Here is a 17,196-nt window from a genome sequence, read left to right on the forward strand (position 1 = left end):
GGGAGCAGTTGGGCGGCTTAACATATCATTAGCATATTATGCTTTGATTGGTTGAATGGCTGACCCGACGACCCGACACTTAGCATATTAGGCTTTTATTATATAGGATCATTGTTTTACTTTATAAGTTTTTGTTTTATCTATTTTGGGTGTCTGTTGTTTGGCACATCCTATCTAATAATAGACAAATATGCAAATTGAACATACCTCCCACACACCCACAAGCCACGCCCACAAGCCACGCCCACCATCCAATCAGCGTGAGTATGCAAATTAACCCAAACCAAGATGGCTACAGCCACAGAGAGCAAGGTTTCCTAGGTAACAGAGGAAGCCAAGTTTTCCGCCTGCCCTTGCCAGACCTAAGCCTCCACTCAAGCTACAAAGTTTCAATTATAGAAGGTAAACAAATTCAAACAAATGGCGGCAGAATGGAGCTTGAGAGAGCAGGCCAGGGTTGCCGCCAGCAACAGGGGAAGCAAAGCTTTCCACACACCCTGGCCGGACTCACCCGCTTAAGGCAACAAAGTTTCAATTATAACCCCAGCACAAATGGCTGCGGGCCTCAGAGGGAGCCCCAGGCTTGGCTCCGCTCCAGTCTACAAAGTTTCAATTGTAGAAGAAAAATAAATTCCAGATACCAGGGCCTCTGCTTGGGTTACCAGGAGGCATGGCCGGCCTGCAAACCACCACAGGCCCCTCGCTCAGGCCACCCCACAACCCAAGGGAAACCCCACCTGATCTGGGATGCCCTTCAGGGCAAACCAGCGCGCCCCCCCCCCCCCCCGTACCAGGCCTCTATCCTATCTAATAAAAGAGTAATATGCAGATTGATCATCACTGCAACACACAAAATAGCTGCCCCCATGTGGTCAAAGATCCTGCCCCCATGTGGACACAAGATGGCCACCACAAGATGACCAGCAGGAGAGGGCAGTTGGGAGGCACCCAGCCTGCAAGGGAGGGCAGTTGAGAGGGACCAGGCCCGCAAAGGAGGGCAGTTGAGAGGGACCAGGCCTGCAAGAAAGGGCAGTTGGAGGTGATCAACCCTGCAGGAGAGGGCAGTTAAGGGTAACCAGGCCGGCAGAGGAGGGAAGTTGGGGGCAAACAGGCTGGCAGCGGAGTGGTTAGGGGGTGATCAGGCTGGCAGCAGAAGCAGTTAGGGGCAATCAGGAAGGCAGGCAGGCAAGCAGTTGGGAGCCAGCAGTCCTGGATTGTGAGAGGGATGTCCGACTGCCCGTTTAGACTGGCTGGGCAAGGGACAACCCCCCTCCATGCACGAATTTCGTTCACCGGGCCTCTAGTATGCTTATAATTGCCACATCTTCTGATGGATTAGATCTTTTTCTCAATATATAATGAAGATGATTTTAGTAACCATTATTTTTTCTTTTAAAGTCTATTTTGTTTGATATTAATATAGATACTCCTGCTTTCAATGGTTGCTTTGTGAATGATATATATCTTCCCAATCTATTACTGTTAATCTAAATGTACATTTAAATGTAAACAATGTGTCTCCAATAGATGGCATATACTTGGGTATGTCCAGAAATTATCTAGGCTGAAAATCTCTGCCTTTTGATTGAATTTTGAATCCACTTGATTTCAATATTATTATTTATATAGTTGGATTTATGTCTGCGATTTTCCTTTTTGTTTTTCTTATGTCTTATGTCTTTTTAATACCTTTATGCTTCTGATAATACCTCATTTTTATATTAAGTAAATAGTTTTCCAGGTCAAAATTTTAATATTTTAATGCTCTTTTTACTGTTTTATTTGTTACTAGAGGCCCGGTGCACGAAATTCGTGCACTGGTGGGAGGGGGGTAGGGAGGGTGTGCCCCTCAGCCCAATCTGCACCCTCTTCAATCTGGGACCCCTCAGGGGATGTCCAACTTCCAGCAGTCGGATATCCCTCTCACAATCCGGAACCGCTGGCTCCTAACCACTCACCTGCCTGCCTGCCTGATTGTCCCTAACCCCACTGCCTGCCTGCCTGCTCGCCCCTACCTTGATCTCCTGCCAGCCTGATTGCCCCTACCTTGCCCTCCCCTATCAGCCTGATCACCCCAAACTGCCTGTGCCTTGGCCCCCAGTCTGGCCTCCCTCTGGAGGCACCACCCCCATAACCCCAATGCTGCTGCCACTGCAGCTGGTTATGGTTGCCTGAGCCTTGGCCTTTGTAGCCACTGCGGCTTTGTCTGGAAAGATGTCTGGAAGACAACCACTCTAATTAGCATATTACCCTTTTATTAGTATAGATTTGGGGACCATTACAACCACGCAGAACTTGAAGAAAACACATGGCCCTGGTAAGTTTGGCTTAATGGAGAGAGCATCGGCCTGTGGACTGAAGAGTCCAGGTTTGATTCTGATCAGGGGCACACATGCCTGGGTTTCGGGCTCAATCCCCAGTAGGGGGCCTGTGGGCGGCAGCTGATCAGTGATTCTTTATTTTTTTTTTTAAAATATATTTTATTGATTTTTCACAGAGAGGAAGCGAGAGGGATAGAGAGCTAGAAACATTGATGAGAGAGAAACATCGACCAGCTGCTTCCTGCACACCCCCCACCGGGGGATGTTCCCACAACCAATGTACATGCCCTTAACCGGAATCGAACCTGGGACCTTCCAGTCCACAGACCGACACTTTATCCACTGAGCCAAACCGGTTTCGGCTGATCAGTGATTCTTATCATTGATGTTTCTATCTCTCTCTCCCTCTCCCTTTCTGAAATTTTAAAAATATATATATATTTTAAAGAAAACACATGATCTTCACTTTGGGCTTTGTCATCTTACAATATCCTTTGTGCAGTGTTTTAACTTCCCTCAACTTTCCTTTACCCACCTTTAAAGTGCAATCTATTTTGGGGAAGATGATCAGGAAAGTGATTCCAGTGGGTAGAAGTTTTTTTTTGAGGGGATGGGTCATGAAGATATTTAAAAATTGAGCATGGTGATGGTTGTACCACTCTGAATTTACTTTAAAAAACCAGTTCATTGTATACTTTAGGTGACATGTACAGTATATGGGTTATATCTCAACAAAGCTGTTCTTTTATTTCTTTTTAAATAAAGACCAGTCTTATAATCAGTTGCAGATGTTTTCAGAGGCCCCTCAAGATTTGCTTACCATGTCCCAAATCATGGCTGTGATTCCCAGTTGCCTCCAGTCCTGGTGGATCTGGATGGTGTGGTTTGCAAAGGAGAAGGTGGCAAGAGGCTTATGGAATTTCGGCAACCCCATTCCCCCGGTCTCCTCATAGGGCACCAGGGCCATTCCCACTGTGCCAGCTCTGCTCCCTTTAACCTGTTGGGCAAAAGAATCCTGCGTGCTCTGGCCAGAAAGTGCATTCTTTCTTAGGTGGCCCGAATGCTTTTTTTAAGGTCGTTTTATGGATTCAAAAGAATAAACAGAGATGTGGAAAGTTTTGTCAAAATCCTTTTACATGGTTCTTCCAGTCTCATGGGAAATGAGGTGTGGCTCTGAATTCATCCCAAAGTGTGTCTTTGGGCACCCAGAACGGCACAACTCCTGCAGAATGCCCCACACACTTTGCTGTCAGGACTCAGGGGGGCTTGAGGGTGAGCGAGGAGGCGGTGCCAGCACAGGACCTGGGAGAAGGTAGCGCTTTCTACACTGCCCAGGCCACGTGGACTACAGCAGTACCCGCCCAGGTGGGCAGGGTGTTTCTGCTGTTTTGTTTTGGTCTGGCCTCCACCCCGTCAGCCACGGACCTGTGCCTGCACTGAGTCTGAATGGTTTGATGGCCCTACTTTTTGGTGGACAGTGGATGCACTCCCAGAGACTGGCAGTTAGACTCTGGCGGCTTCTGAGTCCCTTGCGGGGAGAGCCCGGCCCTAGGTCAAGAACAGACTCAGGCGTCCTCGGCCAGGAGGCCTCCTTGGGCTAGGGGCCGCCACAGTTTGAAGGCTGGCCATGACCCCAGTCCTGGCAGGGGTCTCCTCTGGGGTGCTGGCAGGCCTGGGCTAGTGCTGCGGGAGGTTTAGAGGCTGGTCACGCCCCCGATCCTGGTGGGGGTCTCCTCTGGGGTGCTGGCAGGCCTGGGCTAGGGCTGCGGGCGGTTTGGAGGCCGGTCACGCCCCCGATCCTGGTGGGGGTCTCCTCTGGGGTGCTGGTAGGCCTGGGCTAATGGCCGCCCTGGTTTAGAGACTGGTCACGCCCCCGATCCTGGCGGGGGTCTCCTCTGGAGCGCTGGCAGGCCTGGGCTCTGGCGCCGCAAAGGGAGAGGTTCCTGAACCTGCTTCCCACACACCTAGGCTAGGATACATCTTGTAGGAGGCGGCTTCAATGCCGGGGGTCAGTGACCAGATCCTCCGGAGCCTCGCTTTCTGGACTGCAGTCCCAAGTCTCCCAGTGCCCCAGCCTCGGATGCGCCCCCGCAGTTGCCCCCACCACCAGCCACCTCAGCGCAGGCCACAGCAGCTAAAGCCAGCCTCTTGGAAGCCAGGCCACCACACCCACCACCCCTAGTAGCTCTCTGCTGCTCGCTCTCTGTGTCCTGTCCACTGGGGTGGGGGAGTGCTCCCAGCCTAGAGGCCCTCCCTCCCTCTGCAGCCTGGCTTGGGAAGCTGGCCTCATGCAGCATCCCCACTCGGCCACTATGGGTGCAACGCGGACCCCACGGAGGCCAACCTGGAGAGCGCGGACCGGAGCTCTGCATCCAGCTGCTGCAGATGGCCTCATTGGTCAACTACCTCCCGATCCTTCCACGGGCCCCATTGATCCCTCTCAGCACCAGCCATTTAGGCCAGGGTGGCGATCGCCCAGGGACCCCCGCCACGGGAGCGGCTGGCTGGGCCCGGACACGCCCCCCCGGGTGGCGATCGCCCCACGGACACCCACAAGCGCAGGGCTCGGCCCGGACACGCCCCCCCGGGTGGCGATCGCCCCTGGGACCCATGCTGAGCGCCGGGCTCGGCCCGGACACGCCCCCCCGGTGGCGACCGGGACCCACGCTGAGCGCCGGGCTCGGCCTGGACACGCCCCCCTGGGTGGCGATCACCCGGGGACCAACACTGAACGCCGGGCTCGGTCCGGACACGCCCCCCCCGGGTGGCGATCGCCCCCAGGACCCACGCTGAGCGCCCGGCTCGGCCCGGACATGCCCCCGGGGGGGCGATTGCCCCGCGGACACCCGTAAATTACAGGATTGCGTGCAGCCATCTTGGTCTTCCCAACAGCCGGATAGGCCACCCGGAGTCCTGCCCCCAGCCTCTGGCAGGCCCAATCATGGGCATAGCGGAGGTGCGGTCAATTTGCATGTTTGTCTATTATAAGGTAGGATTTTCTTAGTAGTTGCTCTGGGATTAACCATATACATCTATATATCTGAGAATCTATCCCAGATTTTATTTACCACAGATACTAACTTTAATTCTCATGTAATATAGAAAATGTATTTCTATATGTCTATATTCTTTTTCCTATATTTGGGCTCATATTATTACACATAACATAATGTATAAATACCTAGATATATTAAATTCATCTTCATAAATAGCTTCAAGTTGACACCGACTTTCTTGATAGTCAGTTGTATTTTCCAGATACATTTTCCCAGGCCTTCTGGGAATAAATAGACAAAAATATCCCTTATTTCCTTCTTCAGTCAAACAAATGCATCCATTTGCACACATCTATAAAAAATAAGAAATAAGAATATTTTAAATGTCTCTCGGTTTCTCTGTCTCTGTCATCCTCTCTCTCTTGCACTAACACTCGCTCTCACTCTCACTCCCACCCTCTCCCTTCCACTTTCTCTAAAAATCAATGGGAAAAAAAAATATCCTCAGGTGAGGATTAACAACAAAAAAAAAAAAAAAAAAAAGCCAGCAAGTAGATACCAATGCATCCTGCTTATGCATGAATGTTTCTAACTGTTCCCCACAACAAATCAGAAGTAGGAAATATTTTTTAAAAACCTTCCTACAGTACAAAGGGCTTTTGTTGTTGTTGTTTGTTTGCTTTTAACAAAATAAATGAAAGAATACTTTTGGGACTTCAGTCTTTGATGATGAAAACTGAAATGAACCTAAAATAAAGGAAACAGCAAAAATAACTTACCCTTTGCTCCATGAAATACTTGCTCCTAAAGGTAAAATTGTGAATTAACTAAAATAAGTTAATTACCAAGACTAACAACTTACTCATCAACATCACTTTAAGATTATCATCATATTGTGCCTACCATATAAAGCTATATATATAAATTCTTACTGAGCCTTTCAAGTAAAGCCCCACCAGCTGACAAGCAAGGCTCTGAAGCATATAAATATCTTCTGATAACTTCTTCCTTCGGAAACACTTGTAAGATTCTGTTAAGGTGTTGTTTTCCCTTATTGCATAAATCTGAGAGAATTACTTTTCTCGGTCAGTAGAATTGCCAACCTGAACAAACCCACAGTTCCGTAAAGATCCAATAAGATGCCCTCACTACCAAACTTGAGGACCTCAGACTCTAACAGCACCCTGCTGTGAGACCAATGAAGATTCCTCTCTCCAACTGTGACAGTGACAAGGGAACAGTGTCAGATCTGAACTCCAATTCCTTTTCATCAAATTCCCAAATGCTAAGTTTAGTTTGTCTCTTAAGAGTAGGAAAACATTTTAGGAAATGTTTGATTATAGGATCCAGTTTAATCTAGAGAGATAGGCATGGATCTTACGACTTCATCACCTAGCTAACTCAATGAACAGTGAATTCATATGGTCACATGAGTCTGCATTTCCAGGACAAAATTTTCCCTGAGTCACCTTTTGAAAATTTTTTTACACAATTTTGTCAGGTCCTCAGTTGAGATTGACTACTCTTTGGCATTTCATAAGAAATGACATTACACAAGCACCTACATATATTTTCATGGGGTCCTTCCAGTCTTGGACATCACGCATTCCTTCCTTCATGCTGTAAGTCTTATATATACCTTTCTAATTGCTATAATTCCTCCAAGGACAATCTATAATTGCAGTGGCCACTCTGTAGAAGTTTTGACATGAACAAAATTGTTCATTTGACAGATGCATTAAAACAAAACAAAAAATCTCTACTCTCATGAGGAGAGATCCACCCAGTGTGTCTAATAGTGTTTGATGTATAATAACCCCTCTTCCATCTTTATACTTTGGGGACTAATAAGCACTAGGTTTTTAACTACATGGCTCCATGGAATTGTCAAGGGTATAAATTCTTTTTTAAACTGGCCATATTAATAATTTGGTTTTGTGGGTGTGTATCTTTGTAAAAATAAGTTTTTCTGTACTTAAGCTTCTATTACTCTTTGCAGCTAGGAGATAATTAACTTTTAACAATCATGATTTTACATCAGCCTGAATTTAGCTCCCCTTCACTTTTTTATTTTTGTTTTTTTTGGAAAATTATAAAATTTATTGATTATAAATATTTTCCTATCATTATATGTATATTGTAGGACCATTGATCAGATAGTTAAAAAAAAACAACAACAAGGAAAAGGAAAATGGTAAACTGTGCTTAAATCATGTGTTTTTTCTTTGCCAAAAATTTAGCAAAGCTGTAAATGTGAATGGGTAATGTATTTAGTTTTTTTATATGAATAGAAAATTAGGCCCTTAGAGTTTTGGCATAAACTTGAAAGTCTTGATTTTAAAAAAATGAACATAGACATTTACTTATATTTAAGAGAGTTTATGTACATTCCCAATAAATAAATGGGAAATGACTTTTTAGGCAAATGAGAATGATTGTAAACCTTGAAAGAACAATTCTATCATAGTTTCTTCAGATTGTTAATGGTTTTAAAAATATAAAATTGAAGTAACTGACATTTTAATAATTTATACACTTTAAAAGGTTTTCATTTTGTAATTTTTTATTGATTCACCTACACTGATGTACTAGGAAGTTTTGCTGATGATACTACAAATCATAAGGACTTAACATGATGGTGTAAATTGCAATTTCCAAATCCTTGGTCAATATCAAGGTCTTACACTGATATTAAAATGAATTAATAAATTAACCTTTAATACCTGAGCAATTATTAAGTAAGAAAAATATACAAATATTAATCTCTAAGTATAGTTTAAAATTAACCTTATTCCCTATTGAATCCAATTCAGGAAATAAAAATACATACACAATTTTGCAATTGATAGCTCAATTTTAAAAATTAAATGTATTTTAATAATCATCACCTTTACAATTATTCAAAATGTGTATATACATTTTTGGGTCATCCTATATAATTAATTGATGTACAGTATGGGCAAAAGTAGATTTATAGTTCTGAGTATGAGAAACAAAGTTTATTCTTTTTTCTTTTAGTTTTTATTTTAATTAAAAGAAATCAAGTTTTAATACTTTGAAATTGCAGCTGGCATTCAACTTTATATCAGTTGCAGGTGTACAGAACAATGGTTAGACCTTTAGATAAATACCACATGATCTCATTCATTTGCGGAATATAGTGAAAAACATAAACCGATGAACAAAAATAGATCCAGAGACATAGAAGCATCAAACTGACAGACAAACCTCAGAGGGAAGGCGGGGCGGCGGGGGTGGGTCAGGGGCTGTGTTAAGGGATCAACTAAAGGACTTGTGTGTATGCAGATAAGCATTACCAATGGACACTACCATTGTAATTAAAAAAAAAAAAAGTGATATCCCTGATTATTCTAGTACTACCCCTCTGACACCATACATAGTTACTACAATATTATTGACTATATTCCCTATGTTGTACTTTACATACCAGTGACTATTTTATAACTGCCAAATTGTACTTCATTTTTAAATCATGTTTTATTTTTCAATTACAATTAACATACAATATTATATTAATTTCAGGTGTAAAACCCAGTGATTTGAAAGGTGCAGGGTATGTGGAGGTCAGATGCTGCTCATTTGAGAGATTTTAGGAAAGCCCAAAGCATGAGGCAAGAGAGACAGTTGTATGGAAAAGCCACTGGAAATGGCTTGAATTAGCTTTCAAGTTGGTTGGGGTGAAGTTTCAGAGAATTTCCAGGGTGGGGTGAACAGTATGAACCACTTGATGGAGACTCAGACATGGCACCCACCTGTCAGTTCTGCCAGCACTTTTATCTGGTGGAAAGCTGCTCCCCCTATCAGCTCTCGCCTTGAGGCCAGACAATTTTGTTGCTCTCTGTATGTCTCTGGCTCCTTTCAAGTTGCTGACAAGTCACTGAACTCGGAAGAAATGAGTCCTAGTAAGTCCATGTGTGGGCCCTTTAAGAAGAACTGCCTGGGACTCCAGCATCCATCCCTCTGTCTCCCTCAGCTACAATACCCTCTGGTTTTTACAGCTCAAAGGTATGGGAACTTTTCTTCCTGGCACTGGAACCCTGGGCTGGGGAGCCCTGGTGTGGGCCTAGGAAGACTTACTTCTCCGGGGGGGAATTCTGCACCAAGACATCCCTTGCAATTATAAACTGCCAAAAGTGGGTGTCAGACCAGCCTGTTCAGCATATCCACCCCTCCTACCAGTCTCCATGTGGCTTCTTTAACTCCCTAGTTGTAGGACTTCTATTCAGGCAGTTTTTCAACGATGGTGTTCTAAAGTTTAGTTGTATTTTTCATTTGGTTGTTGGAGGATTTGAGTACCATGGTTACCTACACTGCCATCTTGACCAGAAGCCCACAGTTAATCTTGTATTATTTATTAATTATTATATTATTTTCCATATGAACAACTGCACACCTACTTTTGCCCACCCTTGTATATTTATGTTGGCATATTTATATTTATTTTGATTAACATGAAAGTTGTAAAAGTTAGATAAAATGTGTGATCATGAAAAAATAAAATAGCTAACACATTATTTAATTGGTGTCTTCTGGTTTTCTCTTGAGTCTTACAAAAATAATGTTAGTTACTTTATTTAAAGTTGGTAGTTATTTTAAAATAAAACAAAGAAACAGAACTATGTATACAAGATAATACATATGATTTGCTTGTTTTTATCCTAAGTATACAGTTACTTAATTAGTAATTTTAATATATAATATTCCTTAATATGCTAATAAAGTACAGTATATCCTAAAGATAAAAACTTTAGTCATCTAAAGCATAGTCATATACCTGTGATTGGCTAAATGCATACATGTAAAACTATATTAAGCCTAATATATATGTGTATAACTTAAAAAATTTAAAAAGTTTGAGGGTATATGTGAAATTAAACATCTAAGGAACTTGAAATCTGTATCTCTATATTTGTAATTCCCCTTTAGTTGGTTGCTTTTGAAGTAAACAGTGTGTTTTTTTTTTAAATTGGTTTAATGTTAATGGATTTATTCATATAAAGCTTATACATTTTTTAAATTTTGTATATGAAAAATATGCCAAATATAAAATTAATTTTTTTCTATAAAATAACCAAACTAGGTTGTGTCTAGAGAAGAGAGGTTACAAATATTCTCTTAACTTTAAACATTTTTAAAAACCTCTGAATCATTTTGACAAAATGTTCCTTAAAATAAATGTCCTAAAATCAGTTTTTTATTGTTATTTGTTTGAAAATATTGCCCTAATTTGTACAAGATGAAGGCAAGATGGCAGAAAAGAGGGCCACTTTTGGCATTCTTGTACTAGGCCTCATAATTGTTAGTGGTAAAATTGCACAGAGATTAGAAATTCTCCAGAGAATTAAGTATATTCCAAAAGACAATTATAGTTCTTCATGATCTTTAAAGAAAAAGATGGCATAATCGTAATTGTGTTTAATAGGCTTTCATCAGTCAGCAAATCATAACAAGAATAGAACACAAAAATATTAGAAGTAAAATGATTGTTAAAACTCTTCATTACCTTTCTATATTATAAACATAAAAATTTTTGAAAAAAAAGATTTCCAAGTTGATTGTTGAAAATTCGTTTATGAAGTTCTATTTAAGCTGTGCACAATTTGGACCTTAAGTTTGTAAACTTAACATTTCTAACTTTTTTCAAATAAGACAAATAGGAATTAAAGAGTAATATGAGAAATGCTACCTTACCTCCATTGTTTTTTCACATTGAAACAAACATGGATAATCAATGTCTTCAGATTTGTTCACATAGTCTGCATTGCCAGTGAAATTTTCAGTGAGAAAGAAGTAAGCATCAATAGTCACTTCACACTTTTCACCTTCAGATACATTCAAACAAACAAACAAACAAACAAAAAAAAGAAAATAACTTCTCACAAACTTGAAGTCACATTTAAGTACTAAAGAGAGTTGTCAAATTACTTGATAAGATCAATTTGCCATCTATCACAAAATAAAGTTCTATATCTATAGAGTGCTAAATATAAAAGAGACCTAAAATATAAGGTGCAATCCTCTAATATTAAATTAGACAAAATAAACTGATGAACAAAATAGATACAGAGACATAGAAGCAGGGAACAGACTGATGAATCTCAGAAGGAAGGCGGGGCATAAGGGGATTGGGGATGGGGTTGAGGGATGGGAAGAGATTAACCAAAGAATGTATATGTGTGTGTATATATATACATAAAAGGGTAATATGCTAATTAGACCGGATAGACTGGACATCTTCTGGATGTTCTTCCAGACCGGGGGCTGAGGCAGAGGCAGTTAGGAGTGATCAGGTAGGCAGGCAGAGCAGTTAGGGGCGATCAGATCAGTAGGGGAGAGTGGTTAGGGTCGATCAGGCTGGTAGACAGAGGCAGTTAGGGGTGATCAGGCCAGCAGGGGAGACTAGTTAGAGGTGATCAGGCTGGCAGGGAAGCAGTTAGGGGCATCAGGCAGGCAGGCAGGCAGAGGCGATTAGGGATGATCAGGCAGACAGGCAGAGGGGTTAGGGATGGTCAGGCAGGTAGACAGAGTGGTTAGGGGGCGATCAGGCAGGCAGGCACAGTGGTTAGGGGCGATCAGGCAGGCAGGCAGGTGAGCAGTTAGGAGACAGAGGTCTCGGATTGCGAGAGGGTTATCTGACTGCCATGGGGCCTAAACCAGCAGTTGGACATCCCCCAAGGGGTCCTGGATTGGAGAGGGTGCAGGCTGGGCTGAAGAACACCCCCCCAGGCACGAATTTTGTGCACCAGGCCTCTAGTGTAAATGTGTGTGTGTGTGTGTCTATATATATATATATATATATATATATATATATATCCCATGGAAACAGACAATAGTGCTGTGAAGACCTGCACAGGGGAGAGCAGGTATGGGGTGGAGGAGTTCAATGTGCATAAAGGGGATAATACTTTCAATAATAAAGATAACTTTTTAAAAAAATGTAGCCTGAGATACAGAGCATCAGAATAAGACACTATATCCAGGCTAATCCATTAAAAAAATAATCAAATGTCAAATGTGTTTCCAATTAATGACTGAAAAATTATGTAGTTACTATAAACAATACATTTTATAAAAATACTTTTACATACTACAGTTGTATAGGAACCACTTCAAAATAAATTTTAAAAAATAAAGCATTTATGATAGAAAAATAATCAGGACCTCATACTTATTTTCTTACAGGAAGGAATGAAGGGAATATGTGTGCTTGTGTGTATGTGTAGATATAGATGCAGATATACATAAATAATTTAACTATTTCACACTCTATTGTTACATATAATTTCTATAATGCATAAAAATGAGATTGCACAAAAGTAAAAGAATATGACATATATTCAAGAGGAAATTTAGTAAAAACATATGTAAAGATGGCGCAGACTTAGAATTATTGCATTAAAAACTGTAAAATATCTATGATAAATGTGTTGAAGTATCTATAGAGAAAGGCGAATATGATTGGTAAACAGATATGGAACTAGGGAATGAGAAATTTGGAAACGAGCAAAACACACACACACACAAATGAAATCTCAAAATTGCGGGCAGAAAGTAGCTAATTAGGCTGAACTGAGAACCTATTATCTTTTAATAATAGATGCAACATTACAGGAAATGAAAGAACACAGGAGACCTGATAATTCTCCATGTAAACATAGATATACATCTTAGTAAATAGACCAATAATATTTGATAGAGATATATTATTTATCCACAGAATCCTATAGCTAACACTACTATTTTGGATTGCTTATGGTTAACAAACCTAAAGTCTAAGGTTCACGAAGTATGACTTCCTGAAAAATATCATGTAAGCTTTCCAAATTACACCTGAATTCTAAGGTGGAGATAGTTTCCAAGCTGAAATCTCCTTGCTTTGAGCAGACCTAATTTAGAAATCTCACATATCACTCTGGAAAAAAAGGAGGAAGCTAGGAAGCCATGCATAATGTTCCAATTCTTTTCCACATTACAGGTATAATTGGACTGCTTACAATCTTATAATTATAGAAAATGATTACTATATTAATAATAAAATAGTCAATGAATAGGACTCTTAGAGATGAGACCCAAGAAATGAAAGTATTCAGTAAATTTAATGTCAATAAAAATCATACCTTTAGTGTGATGAAAATAACTCAAATATGGTATGCTGGCCTCATATAATCAATTGATGAAAGTTACTTAATATTTTTGGGAGACATTCAAATAGTGATTCTTTGTTGAATATTAGAAAGAACTTGTATAGAAAACCATATATTTCCAGTATTTTACTGTTGTTGAAATATTTTAAAAACTGTTATTTATTTATTTGAGCTTTTGTATAATTATTCACATTTTATATTTATTATTGAATCATTTTGCCAACTAGCATTTTTCTAGGAATTTATACAGCTAATCTAATTTGTCCTAATTGATAAGTCAATATTTTGTCATGATAATGTACTTGTTAACCATTTGAATTTAACTGAGATATTATTGTCCTTTCCTCCCAAAGCCTCAATAGAGGTATTAAAATAATAAAGCAAATGCTTTAACCCACAGAACTAATGGGAGGGGAAATAACAGTGAGATCATATCACACCTAATAATAGACAAACATGTAAACTGACCGTATCTCCACTATGCCCACAGCCAATCAGAGTGAGTATGCAAATTAACCCAACGAAGATGGTGGTTAATTTGCATACATAACTGGGTCCAGGGAACATCCTTGGCACCCGGTCACTCTGAGCCAGCCATCAGAGGGGCAGGGGTCCCCTGCCCAAGCCTAAAGCCTCGGGCCAAGCATAAAGCCTTGGCCCGAGGCTTTAGGCTTGGGCAGGGGCCGAGCCAGTGATTGGAGGGGCTGGGGCTCCCTGCTCAAGCCTAAAGCCTTGGGTGGAAGCTTTAGGCTTAGGCAGGGGCCGAGCCTGTGATTGGAGGGAAGGGGCAAAAATCAATGAAAACATATCCTCAGGTGAGGATAAAAAAAAATAAAAAAGAAAAAATGTCATATCCTATGAAAGACACATCTTGAAAATGCCTAAAGAAAGTTGTCATTTTTTCATGGTGAAGGGACTGGAGACCGTGTTGATGAAAACACCTTGGTGGCTGTGGTGGCTGGCAGTGGCTGCCAGCAGTGGGGTTATGGGGCTGGTGCCTTCCCCTGATAAGCCCAGTCGCCTTCCACAAAGGGAGGCCAGACTGTGGCTTAGGCCCACTCCCCGTTGGAGCGTCAGTAGGACATCCCCTGAAGGCTCCCAGTATGTGAGAGGGAGCAGGCTGGGCTGAGGGACCCCTCCCCAGTGCACAAATTTCTTGCACTGGGCCCTTAGTCCTATATAATAATACCCTAATATGCAAATCCACCAAATGGCAGAACGACTGGTTGCTATGATGCGCACTGACCACCAGGGGGCAGTAGCTCAACACAGGAACTGTCCCCTGGTGGTCAGTGTGCTCCCACATGGGGAGCACAGCTCAGCCAGAAGCTGGAATCATGGCTGGCATGTGCAGAGGCAGTGGCAGGAGCCTCTCCTGCCTCTGCAGCAGCGCTAAGGACCCCTTGGGAGATATCTGCCTGCTGGCTTAGGCCCGCTCACTAAGCTGGCAGGCGGACATCCCCCAAGGGGTCTTGGACTTCCAGAGGGCACAGGCCAGGCTGAGGGCCCCCCGCCCCAAGACCCTAGTGCATGAATGTCATGCACTGGGGCTTTAGTATTTAATAATTTTTGAGAAGTTTAAAAGATATGGTGATTAATGTTAACTACAATTATAGCGGTAATCACTTTATATTATGTACAAATATAAAATCACAATGTTGTGTACCTGAAAATCACATAGTATTTCATGTTAATTATATCTCAATTAAATAATATGAATATAATTTACCAAGTTCTCAAAATAGTAAAATGTCAACACTGGGGAAAAGAACATAGAAAAAGCCTTCCAGAGAGATAATCACAAGTTGAATATAAAGAATTAAAAGGTAGCCTATTACACATGATTCTATATTATTGCATTACTTCGTTTATTTTCCTTTTATTATGTATCTCATTGATTGTCATATCAGTACTGGGAGTATTCCACAATCATTTATACATCTCTGCTTATTCTTTTGCTTAAATAACCAGTGATGCCAAATATAATCTTTCATATGTATTACTCAGCATATGGATAAGAAGTATCCTATCTAATAAAAGAGTAATATGCAAATTGACCATCACTCCAATTATACTGGGCCTTATTTTTTTTTAGTTTAACATGTATACTTTAAGAAATACACAAGATGGCTGCCCCCATGTGGTCAAAGATGGCTGCTCCCATGTGGATACAAGATATACTCCAATACACAAGATTGCTGCCCCCATGTGGTCAAAGATGGCTGCTCCCATGTGGATACAAGATGGCCACCATAAGATGGCCAGCAGGGTAGGGCAGTTGGGAGGGACCAGGCCTGCAAGGAAGGGCAGTTGAGGGCGATCCAGCCTGCAGTGGAGGGCAGTTAAGGGTGACCAGGTCAGCAGCTGAGGGCAGTTGGGGGCGACTGGGCCTGAAGGGAAGGACAGTTGGGGGGGACCCAGGCTTGCAGGGGAGAGCAGTTGAGGGGGACCAGGCCTGCAGTGGACGGCAGTTAGGGGTGACCAGGCCTGCAGGAGAGGGCAGTTAGGGGCAATCAGGCTGGCAGGGGAGCAGTTAGGCATCAATCAGGCTGGTAGGGGAGTGGTTAGGGGTGATCAGGCTGGCAGGCAAAAGGGGTTAGGGGCAATCAGGAAGGCAGGCAGGTGAGTAGTTGGGAGCCAACAGTCCTATCAGGATCAGGCCTAAACGGGCAGTCGGACATCCCTCTAGGGGTCGCAGATTGGAGAGGGTACAGGCTGGGCTGAGGGACACCCCCCATGCACGAATGTCATGTTCCGGGCCTCTAGTATGTGATGAAAAAGCTAGGTCAAACCATATATACATTTCTAATATTTCCCTGTCAAGATGTTAGTCATTTTACATTTTTTAAAATATATTTTATTGATTTTTTTACAGAGAGAAAGAGAGTTAGAAACATCGATGAGAGAGAAACATCGATCAGCTGCCTCTTGCACACCCCCTACTGGGGATGTGCCTGCAACCAAGGTACATGCCCTTGACCGGAATCGAACCTGGGACCCTTGAGTCTGCAGGCCGACACTCCATCCACTGAGCCAAACCGGTTTCGGCTCATTTTACATTTTGACAGCAATGGATAAGATCACCAAGTTGTCAAACTCTCAATTTTTGTTGCCAGACTAATAAAAGAGAAATTATCTATTTACTAGAGGCCCGGTGCATGAAATTCATGCATGGGGGGTGTCCCTCAGCCAGGCTGGCACCCTCTGCAATCAAGGACCCCTCGGGGGATGTCTGACTGCAGGTTTAGGCCCTGTAGCAGTCAGACAACCCTCTCGCAATCTGGGACAGCTGGCTCCTAACCGCTCGCCTGCCTGCCTGCCAGCCTGATCACCCCTAACTGCCCTCTGCTGCTGGCCTCATTGCCCCTAAGTGCTCCCCCCTGCCAGCCTGATCACTTCTAACTGCTCCCCCTGTCGGCCTGATCACCCCTAACTGCCTCTGCCTTGGCCCCTGCCACCATGGCTTTGTCCAGAAGATGTCTGGAAGATGTCTGGTCTAATTAACATATTACACTTTTATTAGTATAGATGGTGCTTTTAAATTTTTCTTTACTCTCATTATGAGTAAAGATGAGTATTTTCACATATCTTTAGAAATACTTTCTATTCATTCTGAATTTTCTATTTGGCGTTTGACTGCTTCTATGACAACTTTCATGAGGAGACATTTTTCCTTTTCATGTAGTCACATGATCCATCTTTTCTTTCTGATAT

The 17,196-nt window shown here is 42.3% G+C and overlaps 1 protein-coding gene across 1 annotated transcript in view; it reads right to left on the reverse strand.

The window, feature by feature from the left end:
• The window catches only part of EYS (eyes shut homolog), a 1,391,558-nt gene that overhangs the window by 1,263,116 nt on the left and 111,246 nt on the right, over positions 1-17,196 (reverse strand). The window contains 2 exon segments of the mRNA XM_054722350.1: positions 5,503-5,669; positions 11,030-11,168. Of these exon segments, the coding sequence (XP_054578325.1) occupies positions 5,503-5,669; positions 11,030-11,168 (306 nt within the window).

The sequence above is a fragment of the Eptesicus fuscus genome, chromosome 10 (assembly GCF_027574615.1).
Source record: "Eptesicus fuscus isolate TK198812 chromosome 10, DD_ASM_mEF_20220401, whole genome shotgun sequence".
Classification (NCBI taxonomy): domain Eukaryota; kingdom Metazoa; phylum Chordata; class Mammalia; order Chiroptera; family Vespertilionidae; genus Eptesicus; species Eptesicus fuscus.